The following is a 16,990-nucleotide window of genomic DNA, read 5'->3' on the forward strand; positions in this document are numbered from 1 at the left end:
GACGGACTGACATGTTTGCTCCTACCTCAGTCAGACTTCTGGTAAAATCTGTTGTTTTTACCACATATTCTGTGTTGGGATTTAGGTGTGGACTTTGACTAGGCCGTTCTAATACGTGATCTGCTCCTTTCAGGGTCTGCTAATGGCTTCCTTCCAGCTTCGCCCTGATTTAGCTCCTAATTTGGTCACGTCTGAGTGGAGCGTCTTGTATTATGCTTCATGGCTGACATGGGAAACTTTAAGGAGATTTTTTACAGCTTTTTTCACACTTTCCTTCAATGTCAGACTTGGGGGAGTCCACGGCTAGAAGTCGCTGCAACAAACAACCTGATTAACTTCTAGATTAGTAGAATACTTTTGAAGCATCAAAAACACATCCGTCATTTTCTCCCAGTTCACAGCTCTACTCTAGTACAAATGTAGTCACGGTTGTGGTTTTAAAGGGACAAGAAGTGAAGACTGAAAAATGGGTCGTAAACCGGGACTAGGGCTTTAAAATAAAATCTCTGAATTTATTTAACCCAATTCAATAATAAATTTTTTTCTTCTTTTCGTTTCACATAAAAAGAAAATAAAGAAAATAATTAAAAAACTTGCTTTTATGACCTGAATTCAAAGAGCAACTAAATCCAAGCTGTGAACCAAGATGGGCCGCCGTGCCGTCGTAAACAATGACGATAAACTAAATGTTTGCTGCTGGTGGTTTTACACGATGAGCTAAAAACAGGCTTTTAAACTAACTTTAAAAACATAATAAGATAAATTAAGTGTGTTGTCTAAAATAGTTTCCTCTTTACATGATTTTAAACATATTTTCCTGAATAAAATATTCAGCACCGCTGCTGTTCTCTTCATGGACGCCTTATGGGTTTGTTGGGAGGTTAGTAACTGCTAAATGGGGACTGAATGGGTTTCTGGTCCAGCCTGACAGGAACGTAGACACGATGAAGCCCAGAGTTCTGCGGTTCTGACCCGGTCCCTCCTCACAGGGTCGGTGTGTCTTCCAGGTCTACATGGAATGTCAGTCCATGTGATAGTTCTGGTGGGATACACGCCGGCGTACCGGCTGGAGCCGCGGGGGCGGCGGCCCGTCCGGGCCAGCCGCAGCGCGTCACCTTCACGGAGGAGGCGGACTCCATCGTCAACGAGGGGGAGAGCGACGGTCGGGTGGGCGTGGGACGGGCACGGTGTGGCGCGGGGGTGGCGAACGACTTGTTGTGTGGGCGGGGGCGCGGCGCCGGCGGCGGTCCGCCAATCGTTAACGGCTTCTCCTGTGCTCCTCAGTGGCTCCTGGTCAGGCAGCAGGCCTATAAGGTCAGCCTCCCGGGTCGCTCTTCTTCACCGGCCTCCTGCTGGGGAACGTCCTCTTCGGGCCCCTCTCCGACAAGATCGGCAGGAGACCCGTCTACCGACAGGTGAGCACCGCAGGCTTCCTGTTGTTGAATTCTGGGTTCCAGGCTCGGTTCCAGGGTCCAAACAGGTTCCTCACGTCTCATTCTGCTCCTCAGGGCTGTTCTTCGAGGTGATCTTCGGCTACGTGACGGCCCTGGCGCCCAGCTACGAGGTCTGCGCGGGTCCGTTCTCCTGGTGGGGCTGATGAACGGCGGCATGGCCTGGTGTGCTTCGTCCTGGCCCAGGATACGTGGGCAAGCCCTACTGGGCCATGACCGGTACGACAGGCAGCAGGACACGCTCTCCTGACTCCAGCAGCGCCTTCAGCGCCGCTGTTTGTCTCTGCAGGGACGCTGAGCAGCATGATCTTTGCCGTGGGCATCGCTCTGTTCGGGGCGCTGGGATACCTGGTGCGGCCGTGGAGGACTCTGGCCTTGGTGGCCAACTCCTCAGGCGTCCTCGTCTTCCTGCTGTCGGTGTGAGTAAACCCCCAGAGACGCTAAACCATGTTAGGAGAACATCTGTGACCTTTGACAAACCTTTCACCAGCGGCAGCCTGACCCACATTACACTAAAAACCAGCTAAAAACAGGAAGGGAAACTAGAAAGAGTTTAGAAAACACTTTAATCTTCAGCAAAGCCATGAATGGTGATCAGGATCAGATCAACATCTCTCCTGTGTGGTGTTGAGAAGGTGCTGACTGTAGATCCCGCCAACCTGAGGTTTCCTGTTTATTCTCTGGGGTTTCCTGTTTTGTTTTCTGGGTTTTCCTGTTTTTTTCTGGGCTTCCTGTTTTTTTTTTGGTTTCTGTTTTTTTCTTGGTTTTGCTGTTTTTTTTCTGGGTTTTGCTGTTTTTTTTTCTGGGTTTTCTTGTTTTTTTCTTGGTTTCCTGTTTTTTCTGGTTTTTTGCTGTTTTTTTTCTTGGTTTCCTGTTTTTTTTTGGGTTTTCTGTTTTTTTTTCTGTGTTTTCCTGTTTTGTTCTGGGTTTTGCTGTTTTTTTTTCTTGGTTTTGCTGTTTTTTTTTCTTGGTTTCCTGTTTTTTTGGGGGGGGGGGGGGTTTCCAGATTTTTTTTCTGGTTTCTAGTTTTTTTGCTAGGTTCCGTATTTTTTTTCTGGGGTTTCCTGTTTTTTTTTGCTGGGGTTTCCTGTTTGTTTTTGCTTGGGTTTCCTGTTTTATTTTTCTGGGGTTTACCTGTTTTTTTCTGGGTTTTGCTGTTTTTTTTCTGGGTTTTGCTGTTTTTTTTTGCTGGGTTTTCCTGTTTTTTTGGGGGGTTTTTCCTGTTTTCTTTCGTGGTTATCCTGCTTTTTCTTGGATTTTCTTGGTTTTTTTTCTTGATTTGAGGGGGGGCTGTTTTTCTGGGTTTTCCTGTGTTTTTCCTGGGGTTTCCTGTTTGTTTTTTCTTGGGGTTTTTTACCCTTCCTTTTTTTTTCTGGGTTTTGCTGTTTTTTTCTGGGTTTTTTGTTTTTGTCTTGGTTTCCTCCTGGTTTTTTGTCTAGGTTTTTGCTGTTTTTTTCTTTGGTTTCCTGTTTTTTTTCTGGGGTTTTTGTCTGGGTTTTCCTGTTTTTTTTCTTAGTTTCCTGTTTTTTTTTCTGGGTTTTGCTGTTTTTTTTCTTGGTTTTGCTGTTTTTTTTTCCTTGGTTTCCAGTTTTTTTCTGGGTTTTCCTGTTTTTTTTCTTGGTTTCCTGTTTTTTTTTGGGGGATTTCCAGATATTTTTTTTCTGGGTTTTCCTAGTTTTTTTTCTAGGTTTCCTATTTTTTTTCTGGGTTTGCTGTTTTTTTCTGGGGGTTTCCTGTTTTTTTCTGGGTTTTGCTGTTTTTTTCTTCTGGCGTTTCCTGTTTTTTTTTGGGGGTTTGCAGCTTTTTTTCTGGGTTTTGCTGGTTTTTTTTTCCGGCCACGCTCATTAACGTCTCTGGGTTTATCCTGCAGAACTCTTCCAGAATCTCCCTCGCTGGCTGTTTTCTCAGGGACAGACGGAGCGAGCAGAAGAGGTAAATATATCTGTAGAGGAGGCTGTGACATCACTTCCTGTGACCTCATCTAGGTCTCACCCTCACAGCAAACGAGGTGAGAGAGTCAGAGGAAACAATAAACCTCAATACCTGCCCCTCCCTCACAGAGGAAGGCTTGACAGTTAAGGCCTCAGTTAGCGTAACCAGCTCACATCCTCGGTGCCGGAAGCCGCAGCGGCTCTGTGGGGGGTGGGGTGGTCCTGTCAGAGAGGCGGCTCTGTGGGGGGGGGGTTCCTCTCAGCGAGGCGGTTCTGGCCTGTGGGCTGAACCCTGGCTGCAGCTATCAGAGTAACTCTGCTCTGATGCCAGCGTCCTGGAGCCGTGGCTCCGCCTTCCAATGGGGGGGGGGGGGTTCTCTGTAGGACGTGTCGGAGTGACTCGCTCCAACTGAGTTTCTTTCTGGGCGCGTTTTGCTTCCTGTGATAGACGGCAGGGTCCGTTTCTGAGGGAGGAGCAGGAGGAGGGTTCTGACCCGGATCGCCTGTCTGATCTGCTGCAGGCTGGAGTTTTCTCCATCAACACGACCCACAGGAGAACCCCGCGCCCTCTGCTCCACTCAGCCAGCCTCCCCTGTCACAGCTGTATCCAGATGTTTCAGCAGATGTTCTGCAGATGACCCGTTCTGCTCCGGTTCTGACCCGGTTCTGCTGCAACGCTGCAGAAAGTGAACTAAAAGTAGCTCATATTAATCTTAACATAAGCGTTTTCTGGGATATGAGCAGGTAAATAAGAATAGAATGAGGGTTTTTAACCCCTAAATGAAGATAATTAGACAAACTGCATCTGAAATGAGACGATGGAGGTGAGTTGTTTCCTGTGTAAGTGCAGGAATCTTCTTCTAAACTTGTAGCTCACATCAAGGACAGTTACACTCATTTCAAACACAACTTGACTTATTTTTAGTTCAGTTTGCAGTGAAGATCATTAAAAAACACCAAGCAGGCCATGATGGCTGTGAAAGTCTCTGCTTAGACAGAGAAGCTTCAGAGGTAGCGCTGGAGGCTGCATTAGCATGAAGGCTGGCACTCTGCATGCTAATGGGTCAGAGAGGCAGCAGGAAGTGGTCTACCCACAATGCCGAGCTGTTGGTTTACCCTCCGAAACCACCCTCGTTGGACCAGCAACCCGACGTCTGAATGGACCTTTAGGACCGTTTCTCTGCAGAAGAAAACTCACCTTTACCTGGAAAACACCTGAGTGAGACGGAGCTCTGTGGGGTCAAAGGTCAGAGCCCTGAAATCGGAGTGGATGAAAAATGAAAAGGCTTTGGTTTAGCAGGTCGTTCACGGCAAGCAGCCGGACCAGAACTGGAACAGAACTGGAACAGAAAGTGAATCTCTGAGGTTTACCTGAGCCTTCAGAACCACTGCAGGTGGACCAGAACCTCAGCTCACGACCCGGTTGGTTCCTCAGAGCGATGGAGCCTCAGCGTCTGAATAATGATGAACATATAAGTCCCTGTTTCAAAATTAGATCATAAACCAGTTAAAGTCCAGAGCCGCGTGAAACGGTGACGTCAGCGGAAGATTCTAGATCTACAAACTAGAATCTGTCACACTAAATATGATCTCAGGTGGTTTCTGGTGTAATAAATCATCATTTAGTAATTATTTTCAGTGTTTATGTTGAATCTTGTCTAATATGAGATCTTTTGACAGTTTTTAGGACCTGACTGCATAATATCAACCTGTGAGTTTAGTTTTCTTTTCTCCTTTTTCAATAAAATGTGAGGTTCTGCGCTACATGGCGGTGAGGAACGGCACCAGCGCCACCAGCCTGGTTCTGCAGCGCGTCGGCGGCGCCGGCAGCCCGGTGAGGAGCCGGGGCGGCGTGCTGCAGCTGGCGGTCCACCCGGTGCTGCGCCTCAGGACGCTGGTGCTCATGTATGTGTGGTGAGTTCTGGTCCGGCCGCACAGAACCAGCGGTAGCTGCTTAGAAACATGAGACGGGACCATATTAATCAGCCACATTACTGCTGTGATGCAGCGTTCAGGGTCGTTTTCACAGGCTTTAACTAAGAATCAGCTTTATTCATTAATTAATTTCTGTATGTTGTCTGGATACACACTACCAACATCTGTCAGAGGCACACAGGCAGCGAGGGGAACACCTGATCCAAGCCGTGTGGGAATCAAAAACAGAAAGCGACCAGAATGAAAACTAAAACCATTTCCACCATATTTATATCCCGCTCTGTCATCCAGGGCGGAACCACCGGCAGCTTTAAGCATCTGCAGAGTGAAAGCGGAGTGAGGTGGGTCCTCTCTGCTTTCAGGAGGCAGCGGCGTGTCTGCGCCTGTCAGGCAGCGCTGAGGGATTACAGCAGGCCTCTGCAGGCTCCTCCTGGCTGCCTCAGGACAGAAACACCAGAACCACTGCTGCCTCCAGTCCCTAAAGTCACCTAAAACACCTAAAACACCTAAAACACCTAAAACCTAAAGATAGCAGATGCTAGATTTGTCGTTAGTTGCTTTTTATCAAAAATAAAGCTGCTGGACGGGTTTGACGTGTGGTTAGTCGGTTACTGGGTCTTCCTCTCCTCCTGGCAGCAGGCGCTGTAGCCGCTAGCAGTTTTCACAGCCCAGACAGGAAGGAGCAGGCAGTGCTGGATCTTCAAATAAAGTACATTTTAAACCTTTCATGATGTTTAAATTCATGTAACCCCTGTTATAGTTGGTATAAGTCAGCATATATAGGCTGTACATACGTTTATGTGATCTGCTGGACGTTGTTTTTAACGTATAAACAGCCCTGAATTCTGCCTGAGTTTCCCTGCTCTGTAGCTGCTAGTTGGTATTTTCTAACGCAGTAATGTGAGTAAAGTGAGCTGGGCGTGCTGCAGCAGCGCTGCTCCTGTAGAAGTCATGCTGGCGTGGAGCCCAGTGGACATCTGCTGCCTAACATGTCTGAAGGATGATGTCAGCAGGGCGTGGAGCTGCTTCCTGACAGCTAAACCTCCTCTGAGGATCCATCTGCAGCTGACGGTCACATTCAGGCGTTTTCCTCCAGCCTGGATCGCTCCAGTGCAGGGAGGTGACTTTCTATCAGCTGTTATCATTACACAATAATGTTGCTGTCCTCCCAGCTGCAGCGTCTTGGTTTGAACCCCTGGGATCAGTCAGCAGCGTTGCTCAGAGGACTAACCAACCTTCATCCTGCAGGTCAGAGGTCACGCCTCCACCCCTCCGTCCCCAGTCAGCAGCTGTGCTGTGTGTGTTGCAGGTACGCCTGCAGTCTGGTGTACTACGGCCTGACTCTGGGGGCCGGCGGCACGTCGGGGAGCCGCTTCCTCAGCGTGGCCATGTACGGCCTGGTGGAGCTGCCCGCCTACCCGCTCTGCATTTACTTCATCAACAAGAGCTGGTGAGAGGCTGCACACAGCTGCATTAACTAGTGTAAATTAATTATATATATTCATTTATATAGAATTAATATACAGATTAATTATATATATTATATAGATTAATTATACAGATTCATTTATATAGAATTAATATACAGATTAATTATATATTTCATATAGATTAATTATACAGATTCATTTATATAGAATTAATATACTGATTAATTATATATATTATATAGATTAATTATACAGATTCATTTATATAGAATTAATATACAGATTAATTATATATATTATATAGATTATACAGATTCATTTATATAGAATTAATATACAGGTAAATTATATATATTATATAGATTCATTATACAGATTCATTTATATAGAATTAATATACAGATTAATTATATATTTTATATAGATTAATTATACAGATTCATTTATATAGAATTAATATACTGATTAATTATATATATTATATAGATTAATTATACAGATTCATTTATATAGAATTAATATACAGATTAATTATATATATTATATAGATTAATTATACAGATTCATTTATGTAGAATTAATATACAGGTAAATTATATATATTATATAGATTCATTATACAGATTCATTTATATAGAATTAATATACAGGTAAATTATATATATTATATAGATTCATTATACAGATTCATTTATATAGAATTAATATACAGATTAATTAGAGATAAATTATGTAGATCCATTATACAGATTAATTATAGAGACTAAATATACAAATGAATTATATAGATTAATTATATAGATTAATTAGTGTAGATTAATTATATAGATGAATTTATATAGATTAAAGGAGAAGTCTGGTCAACAAGGAAAAATCAGTGGATCATTAGCTATACCTAAAACTAATACATTTGTGGGGATTTAATGAATTTAGCGTAAATCAGTAACAAAATAAAAGCATAAACGTCTCAATCACTGTGTAGTGGGAGAGGCCATTATGTACCATTTGTGTACTGATCAGAGCGGCGGAGAGTGATACGACACACTTGGAAAGAATCCTCACTGTTGTGAAACCCACTTATTTTATGCAACTTTGGTCTTATTTTTTCTAAAGTCGCTTGTAAATTTCATGAGTTGCAGGTTGCAGTTTTTTTTGGGCTTGTTTCTGAAAGTGAAGTCGATTGTTTGGGCTCTAAACTAAGTGACACTGAAATATCCCTCCGCCTCATAACGCGCTGCAGCTCATCCTGACAGCAGCAGAGAGTAAACTCAGAAGGAGCCGATCTGCCTGTATTTTCTGCAGTTTACGGTTGCAATAACTGATGATAACTGCTGGAAGTAGATTAGGAGGTGCAGATCACCATTTTGAGCAGAGGTTGGTTCTAAAGATGAGTTTTATACTCATAACATTGCAGAACCCAACCCATAAACCATATCTTAATGCTTATTTGTTGTCTTTTTATGTCTCTAAAATGTAAAAATAGTATTAATTTAAATTTAAATGCTTAATACCATGTCTATCTTTGTTAAAGAGGTTAAAAAATATATTTTGGCATTAAAACCGTTACAAACTGGGAGGAGGCAGTACTGTTCTTCTCCAAGATGGCTGCCTCCATAAAAGGACCTTCAAATGAAAATTACTCTTAATTAAAAAAGCTTATGATTTATTGACCAGTATGTAATAATTTTATATTTAAAGTACTTTCAGCAGTTTGAATTCTGATTTTGACCAGACTTCTTCTTTATATATATATAGATTAATTATGTAGATTCATTTATATAGATTAACTAGAAAAAGTGAGAATGCTTTCCTGCAGAATGATTGAGGAAAAGAGGCAGAAGATCTTTGAAGAAGAGAAAAAAACTAGCTGAAATGAAAAAAAGAACCAAATTTAACATGAAAAACACCTGGAGGATTAGAAAAATGTTATGAAAAAGCTGAACTAGTTGAAGGATATTTGAAAGTTAGTATTAGTATTAGTAGTAGTATCAGTAGAAGTAGTATCAGTAGTACTATCAATAGTAATGAAAAACAGCTGAGGGATTAGAATAGTGTTATGAAAACTGAACTAGTTTAAGATAGTTGAAGGATTTTTGAAAGTTAGTATTAGTAGCAGTACTACCAGTAGTAGTAGTAGTAGTAGTAGTAGTAGTAGTAGAAGTAGCAGTAATAGTAGTAGTAGTAGTGGTAGTATCAGTAGTAGTAGTAATTGTAGTAGTAGTTGTATCAGTAGTAGTAGTATCAGTAGTAGTAGTAATTGTAGTAGTAGTTGTATCAGTAGTAGTAGTATCAATAGTAGTAGCAGTAGTATCAGAAGTAGTATTAGTAGTAGCTGTAGTGGTAGTAGCAGTAGTAATAGTAGTAGCAGTAGTAGTAGTAGTAGTAGTAGTAGTAGTAGTAGTAGTAGTAGTAGTAGTAGTATCAGTACTAGTAGTGGTAGTAGTAGTAGTAGTATCAGTACTAGTAGTGGTAGTAGTAGTAGTAGTAGTATCAGTAATAGTAGTGGTAGTAGTAGTAGCAGTAGTAGTAGTATCAGTACTAGTAGTGGTGGTAGTAGTAGTAGTAGTAGTAGTAGTATCAGTAATAGTAGTAGTAGTAGCAGTAGTAGTATCAGAAGTAGTAGTAGTAGTAGTAGCAGTAGTAGTATCAGAAGTAGTAGTAGTAGTAGTAGAAGTAGCAGTGGTAGTGGTAGTAGTAGTAGTATCAGTAGTAGTAGTAGTTGTATCAGTAGTAGTATCAGAAGTAGTAGTAGTAGTAGTAGTAGCAGTAGTAGTAGCAGTAGTATCAGAAGTAGTAGTAGTAGTAGTATCAGTACTAGTAGTGGTGGTGGTGGTGGTAGTAGTAGTAGTAGTAGTAGTATCAGTAATAGTAGTGGTAGTAGTAGTAGTAGTATCAGTTATAGTAGTGGTAGTAGTAGTAGCAGTTGTAGTATCAGTAGTAATAGTAGTAGTATCAGTAGTAGTTGTAGTAGTAGTAGTATCAGTAGTAGTAGTAATATCAGTAATAGTAGTAGTAGTAGCAGTAGTAGTATCATTAGTAGTAGTAGCAGCAGTAGTAGTATCATTAGTAGTAGTAGTAGCAGTACAGTAGTAGTTGTAGGATCAGTAGTAGAAGGTGCCATTCTAAGCAAAGGGAGCATGTCCCTGACCTGTAGTAACCTCTGGCCAGCAGAGTTCTGTTGTCATGGAAACTCACTCACACCTGCTGGTGTCCCTCTACTGCAGGCTGAGACTTTGGCTCAGAAGAGCTGTAATTGGAATAAAATGGCACCACTTTGCCTTGAACAACTCTGGATTTTTCATCAACCGTAAGGGCTAGAGACGTATTTTTTTCTGTGTTTATTTCGGAACGGATAGGGGAACAAGAAAAACTAGCGTTTTTTTCTTGAAATATTTTAATGTAGGCGCAAACAATCATGAAATAAAGGGGAATATTGACGAAAATTCAAAAATCCTCTAAAAACGGTCCCGAACAAATCGCTCTAGCTGAAAAAGTATAAGAGATATCAAAATAATTCTTTCAGCGTGAGTATCAGCAGGCGTTTGAGGACTGTGGTGCTAATTTTTATGTTTGTACAAAAATCGGTGTAGGCATGGCGACGATGTAAAAAAGTGCATCATTTAGAAGGATGCAGGTCCAAAGCGTTTTCAGGATTTTGCACATTCGCTACTCCCGAACAAATTGTTCCTGCGGCAAAACCGTAACAGTTATCGACAAAATTCCTTTTTTGTGAGCGCCAGAAGGGTCTGGACATTCATTTGTGAAAGTCTCATGCCTGTACATGAAACGGTTTAGGAGTAGCGATGATGTGAAAACATGTGTCGCTTGGGAATGTCAGGTGTCTCCATAGAAAATCAATGGAGAGCTTTTAGGCTTCGTGGTGCTCTGGGGTGATTTGTGAAAAACCTATGAATCCCACACCAATGATGGTTACATTTCCAGAATACAGACAAAAATTCCTACGTTTTGATGTATAATTTATGTGAATAGAGTGAAAATTGAGCGAATGAGAAGAAGTTGTTCAGAGAAGGAAAATCTATAGGAACGGCAGAGCGGCCACTCTAAATTAACTCCCTAGCAACCATAGCAACGCATTAATTTTTCTGAATTTTATGAAAATGCAAAATTATTCTAAGGAGGTACTATATGAAAATGGTGAAAGATATGAAAAGGCTGAAGTAGCTGAAGATAGCTGAAAGTTATTTGAACATTTTAAAAGTTGAATGGTGTTTTTAGCTGAAATTAGGCTGAAGCAGTAAACTGTCAAAACGCTGAAAATTTTGAAAAATTTGAAGGATTCTCTATTCAATTTCAATGAGAGCAAAAAACTCACAAAAGTTAAATATTTTAAATATTATAAAAGTTATAATTACCAAAAGACACTAATGTCGTGAACGAGCTGAAGGTTTTGATACGAAAATTGTTTAAATCGGTTGAAGTATGCAGGAGTAGTTAGATGCCGAAAAACGTACGGAATAATAATTAAGACCTGAAGGAACTTAATAAGTGAGAATGCTGTATAGCATTCTCACTTGATTAGTGTAGATTAATTATATAGATTAATTAATGTAGATTAATCAGTGTGTTCCAGCTGTTTCTTCCTGTCAGGTGATTCCGGCTTTCAGACGTTAAAAACTCAGAATAAACTAGAACATCAAACAGTAAACCCAAATGGACCCAGAACTGTTCTGCTGTGACCAGAACCAGCACCAGGTAGCCGACTGAAGAACCGGGTCATCGCCAGCGCAGCCGGCTGGAACCGGGTCTGTGGAGGAAGGTTTGGTGGAAGGAAAAAATACTGGTGTTAAAACCACAGAGACAGACTGCAGCCTCTCCAGAACCATAGAGAACATCAGAACCACCTGATCTGGGCTGAGGAGAACCAGAACCGGACTGTTTTTATCATTTAGAGAACAAGAGTCTGGGGAGGAGTGCGGAGGTTGCTGTGGGTCCAGAGTGAAGCCTCCACAGTCAGCCATGGGTTGGCCTCCGTGTCATCTGCTGGTTCTGGTCCGCTGGGTGTTCTGCAGGGTTCTACGGGTCGATGAGACAGACGGGCTGTGGGTGTGACGCCCGGACAGCACCACACTGCCTCTGTGCCTCTGAGCCAGGCTCTGATCGGTTATGTTTGTGTGCTCAGGGCCGGCAGGAGGAAGAGCATGGCCAGCTTCCTGTTTCTGGCCGGCGCCGCCTGCCTCTGCACCATGTTGGTCCCGGAGAACCCAGGTGAGCTGCTGGTACCGGCGCCGTGGCCCGGTAGGGTGGGCTCTGACCGTGGCTGCTGTCAGAGCCGCTCTGAGGCTAACTCTGCTGAACTGAAGTGAACTAAAGAGTTTAAATTAACCATCAGAGCCGTTCTGGTCTGACTTCCTCTTTTACTTCTCGGCTGCCAGCTAAAAACGGGCCGGGCCGGGTCGGGTCGGGTCGCTGATTCATGAGCGCCTCATTTAGCTGGAATAAGCTTTTAGGAAGTAGCTACTTAGTCTGCTTAGTGGAAATAACTTCATGAATAAACCGGCCTGTTGTTATAAACATTGACGTGTTGCTATGCCGGCTCTGTGACCTTTACACTTTATAAATACCTTGTTCTACTGCAAGAGTCTAGATGATTATTAGACCAGAACCCAGGAGGTTCTGGTCTAATAATCATCGGTGGCGTTTGATGGAGGAGACGCTTCACTTCCTGTCAGACAGGAAACCGTCACCGCTGAGCTTTAACGGAGCATTGCTGCGTCTCTCTGGTTCCTAAGCTCTGGTTCTGATGAGGCGTCAGACCCGTCCTCCTGTAGTGGAGCCCGGTTCTGTCCCAGACCCAGCAGCTGAAGGAGCTGCTGACTGTCTGAGCTCTGCTTCATCCTGGAGGCCCAGAGTGGATCTGCTGAGATGAAGCCTGTAGAGGAGATGCTGCCCAGCAGAAGGTTCTGATGTTCCTGAAACCAGTCTTTGTTTAAACGTTCTGCCAGGGGAACATCTCTCCTCCATCTGATGTTTAAACGTTCTGCCAGGGGAACATCTCTCCTCCATCTGATGTTTAAACGTTCTGCCAGTGGAACATCTATCCTCCATCTGATTCCAGTGCAGTGACTCTAATCGTCTTATTTTAAGGGTAAATACTGACTCCACTGGCAGATCATCTTGATTTCTTGCTCAAATAAAGGACAAATAAACTCGTTTCAGGAACATTTTACTTTCAGTTCCTCTTCTATGCATTAGCCTTTTCTCATAGAAAGTACTCCTGGGTCAGAGCCTCAGTGTTTCTGCTGAACCTGTGGACCCGGTCCAGGATGGGTTCTGGGATCGGTCAGAGCTTTGACAGCAGCAGAAGTCTCTGTGTTTTTGCACCAGCAGCCTCAGAAACCTTGAAGCTGGTCATCCTGGCGGTTCTCCAGTCGGTGCCGTCTGGGTAGATGGGACCGCTGCTGTGGGCAATCAGAACCGCGGTCCTGGTGTTTCTCTGCAGGGGTTCTGTGTGTCTGGGTGATTAACAGGAAACGCTAACAGAACTGCTGTGGTTCTGCTCACAGGGGCTCTGCTGAGCGTCACGTCTCTGGCTCTGCTGGGGAAGCTGATGGTGAGCGCCGCCTTCAACATCGCCTACGTCTACACGTCTGAGCTCTACCCCACTGCGATCAGGTGAGCCGCCGGCCGTGAGCCGCGCCTTTAACGGGCCGGACCTTTAACGAGCCGCGCCTTTAACGAGCCGGGCATTTAACGAGCCACACCTTTAACGGGCCGGACCTTTTAACGAGCCGGGCCTTTAACGAGCCGGACCTTTAACGAGCCGGGCCTTTAACGAGCCGGACCTTTAACGAGCCACACCTTTAACGGGCTGGACCTTTTAACGAGCCGGACCTTTTAACGAGCCGGACCTTTAACGAGCCGGGCCCTTAACGAGTCGGACCTTTAACGAGCCGTTTGTGCTGCAGGAACGCCGGGCTGGGGGTCTGCTCCATGTCCTGCAGGGTGGGAGGCATCCTGGCGCCGTTCGTCCCCTCCATGGTGAGTTTCCCACGCCGCAGGAAGTTCACTTTCAGGTTCAGCGTGACGACAGGACGCCTCAGAGGAAGGTGGAGGATCACCTGGAGCTGATGGAGAAGGTCTGATTCCACAGCAGGAGATGAAACCTGGCTGTGGTGCAGCATTAACGCTGTGCGGTGACACCAGCAGAGGCCTGGCTTCCTGCACAGTCTGGGAATTAGGAAAGGTCCAGGTTTCTCCACTTCTAGAGACGTCTGTGTTTATTAAATGCACCGTTTGGTGGTGATGGTTCTGATGATGCTGACTCAGCAGTGATGCACAGCAGGGCAGGCGATCAGGAGATGTCTGAGGCTGGTTCTCACAGCCGAGTCTCTTTAAACGGTGGTACAGGCCTAACCTTTAGAAATATGCCAACTTAACGGGAACTTCTCCAAACACTGGTTTCAGTTTCTCCCTCTGTGGCCTTTAAATGGACCAGAGAACCTCAGAGTCTCAGGTCCAGATACCGAGCCCTCCTGCTGACGTCTCCTCCACAGACGCCCTCTGGCACATCTGGACTCCATGGTTCACTCGTTGGTCTGACCGCCGTCTTTCTGGCAGAACTAACTGGAGGGAGGACAGAACCACGGATCTCATCACAAACAGAAAGTGAGAAGCGTTTAACCCCAAAGGGGCCGAGTCATCAGGCGGCCCCATGAGGGCGTGGACTCCTCCAACTGAAAGCAGAGCTGCCTGGGCGTTTCTCTCTGAGGAGCTGAAAGCTACAGAAATGGAAACTCAGAGTCCGGAGAGAAAAGCCAGTTTTATCTGCAGAAGCTCCTGATCTGAACTGAGCTGCTCTGTCAGTTAGTCTTAATTTCAGCAGCTCCTTAAACATCAGTTTCACTATAAAACAACGACACGTTTGGTTCAGAGGAGAAAATCCCCCTAACGGCACACCTAAAGTTAACTTTGGGACTTCCCTGCCCAGATGGCCTCATGGGCGGCAGCGTGTGCTGGGGTATGATCCTCTGACGCCCCCTGGTGGTGCCTCCAGGGAATAAACATGAAAAACGGATGAAATAAAACTATGATTTCACAGTTAGAGACCCAGATGCAGCAGTTTGGCCCCATTAAAGTGGACTTAAATTAAATCACAGTAATACTTCATAGCTTGCTGTTTAAACTATGATTTTTATCACCATGGTGTTTCCCTCCTGTGAAAACTCATCAGCTGTGTTCAGATTATCTGATGCTCCAGCGCAGTGGTTCCCAAACATTTTCAGCTCAAGACCCAAAAGAGAAATTTGGTGTCTCCCCAGGACCCAAATTTACAAAAATACACCATGAATTACTGTAACATCTACATTTTCAAACAGTGGACAAAAGACGAAACAAGCCATGAATTTAAATATATTTGAAATATATTTATTCGCTTAGAAAAGTAAACAAAAACAGAAAAGGTTTCTATTGTCCTTTCTGTGTTTTACCCCTTTCTCAGCTCATTTTCTTAGCCCCTCCCATCTTCCCTGAGTACAGACACCAACATTTTTTTTAAATAATGCTGACCTGAATTTAATGAGATGTATGTGGCTGGTTAAAGATTTCCACCAGCTGATCTATTCTAGGCTTGGTTTTTGAAAGTGCCATTCTGAGGTCATGCTGAGCATTTAGTCTGTTTCTGTATTTATTTTTCAGGTATGCTAGAGTCGAAAAGCCAGATTCATATAAGTATGTGGTGCCAAATTGAATCAACACCTCTAATGCTTTCTTAGCTAAGCAGGAGAAATCCAAAACTGTGACAGGGTGGTTGACTCAAATAGCATCTTACTGCCACCACTTACTTGCAGTGTGACCAGTGCCTCTAACTCTGTCTGACTTAGGCCAAGCTCTAGTGATGGCACAGCTTGGAAAGGATACCTGACCCACTGAAGGCTTGAAGATCCCTGAGAGTCAAGGAAGTACCGCTTAAAGTTCTCCTGTAGAACAGACATGTGCTCAACAATGTTCTGTTTCACAGAGTCACTCAGGGGAACACCTGTGTTCTCTAGGTAGGCAGAGAGGACAGGAAACATTGCCAGTTCTCCTGCACCCAGCTGAGACTGCCATAGACCCAGGCGTGCAATGCATCCTTGAATTGCATCTTCCAGCTCCAAGATGCTGTTGTCCTTTCCTTGAAGGCTTGTGTTCAGTGTGTTGAGCTTGGTGAAAATGTCCACAAGGTAGGTGAATCTTGCCAGCCACTGCTTGTCCTGAAAATGCTTGGCAAGGTTTGGGTCTTCATTCTTGAGATAGGCCACAGTGAAATAGCAGGTGCTCCTGCTCTGCCCCCATTACCCTGCATAACTGTGAAGAGCCTTGATTGTAGTGGTCGCTTTTTTATTAGAGTCACTATTCTCACAACCATATCATAAACTTCTCCAAGGTCACGCTGAAAAGCTTTGCTGGCCAAAGCTTCTCTGTGAATGATACAATGGGTCACCTTCACAGTTGGTATCACACTACGAACATGGGCCACAAAACCAGACCAGCACCCAGTCATGCTTTTGGCACCATCAGTACAAATTCCAATACAGTTCATCCATTCCAATTTGAGCTCTTTCACATTTTTGCCCACCACTCTGAAAATGTCCTCTCCCCTTGTAGTCGTGTGTAGGTGGTCACAGAACAGGAACTCCTCCTTGATATCTTTACCACTGATATATCTGACAAAGACCATTAACTGGGGAATCCCAGCCACATCAACAGACTCATCTAGCTGCACTGAAAACATTTTATGTTCCAATATTTCCTCTGTAACTAACTTTTGAATGTCCTCTGCCATGTCTTTGATTCTGGCTGCAACGGTGTTATTTGACAGTGAGATCGACTTGACTTTGTTTGCTGCTTCCTCACCCAAGACAGAGAGACACACATCTTTCAAACATGGTTTTATCAGCTGCTCTCTTTGCCTTGGCAATGTGGAGGCTGACTTGGTGTGATGCCTTCAGTGCTGCTCTGTTCCCTTTGAATGCCTGGTAGAAAACAGGGAGAATCATTAAAAATTACCACTCTCACTAGTTCCCATTACATTAGTCTCACACTGCATTTCACCGGCATATACACACTTGAGTAATACAAACACAACACCCTCGTTACTGACTCTTCCACCATCAAAACAAGGTTAAATACACACATTAGTAACAAGCCCGCCAGACAGACGGACAATGGCGGCTAACAATGACATGTTAGCTAGCAACGCCGTCACTATTAAACTGACACACAAAAATAATATTTAAAATGCTAA

General features: G+C 44.1%; 1 protein-coding gene across 1 annotated transcript in view; it reads left to right on the forward strand.

Annotated features, from left to right (window-relative positions):
- The window catches only part of LOC105923855 (solute carrier family 22 member 15-like), a 44,927-nt gene that overhangs the window by 23,923 nt on the left and 4,014 nt on the right, over window positions 1-16,990 (forward strand). Inside the window, 12 exon segments of the mRNA XM_036125907.1 lie at window positions 1,008-1,167; window positions 1,285-1,415; window positions 1,565-1,635; window positions 1,638-1,670; window positions 1,741-1,870; window positions 3,322-3,337; window positions 3,339-3,383; window positions 5,136-5,296; window positions 6,627-6,767; window positions 11,888-11,973; window positions 13,272-13,380; window positions 13,674-13,746. Of these exon segments, the coding sequence (XP_035981800.1) occupies window positions 1,008-1,167; window positions 1,285-1,415; window positions 1,565-1,635; window positions 1,638-1,670; window positions 1,741-1,870; window positions 3,322-3,337; window positions 3,339-3,383; window positions 5,136-5,296; window positions 6,627-6,767; window positions 11,888-11,973; window positions 13,272-13,380; window positions 13,674-13,746 (1,156 nt within the window).

The sequence above is a fragment of the Fundulus heteroclitus genome, chromosome 22 (assembly GCF_011125445.2).
Source record: "Fundulus heteroclitus isolate FHET01 chromosome 22, MU-UCD_Fhet_4.1, whole genome shotgun sequence".
Taxonomy (NCBI): Eukaryota; Metazoa; Chordata; class Actinopteri; order Cyprinodontiformes; family Fundulidae; genus Fundulus; species Fundulus heteroclitus.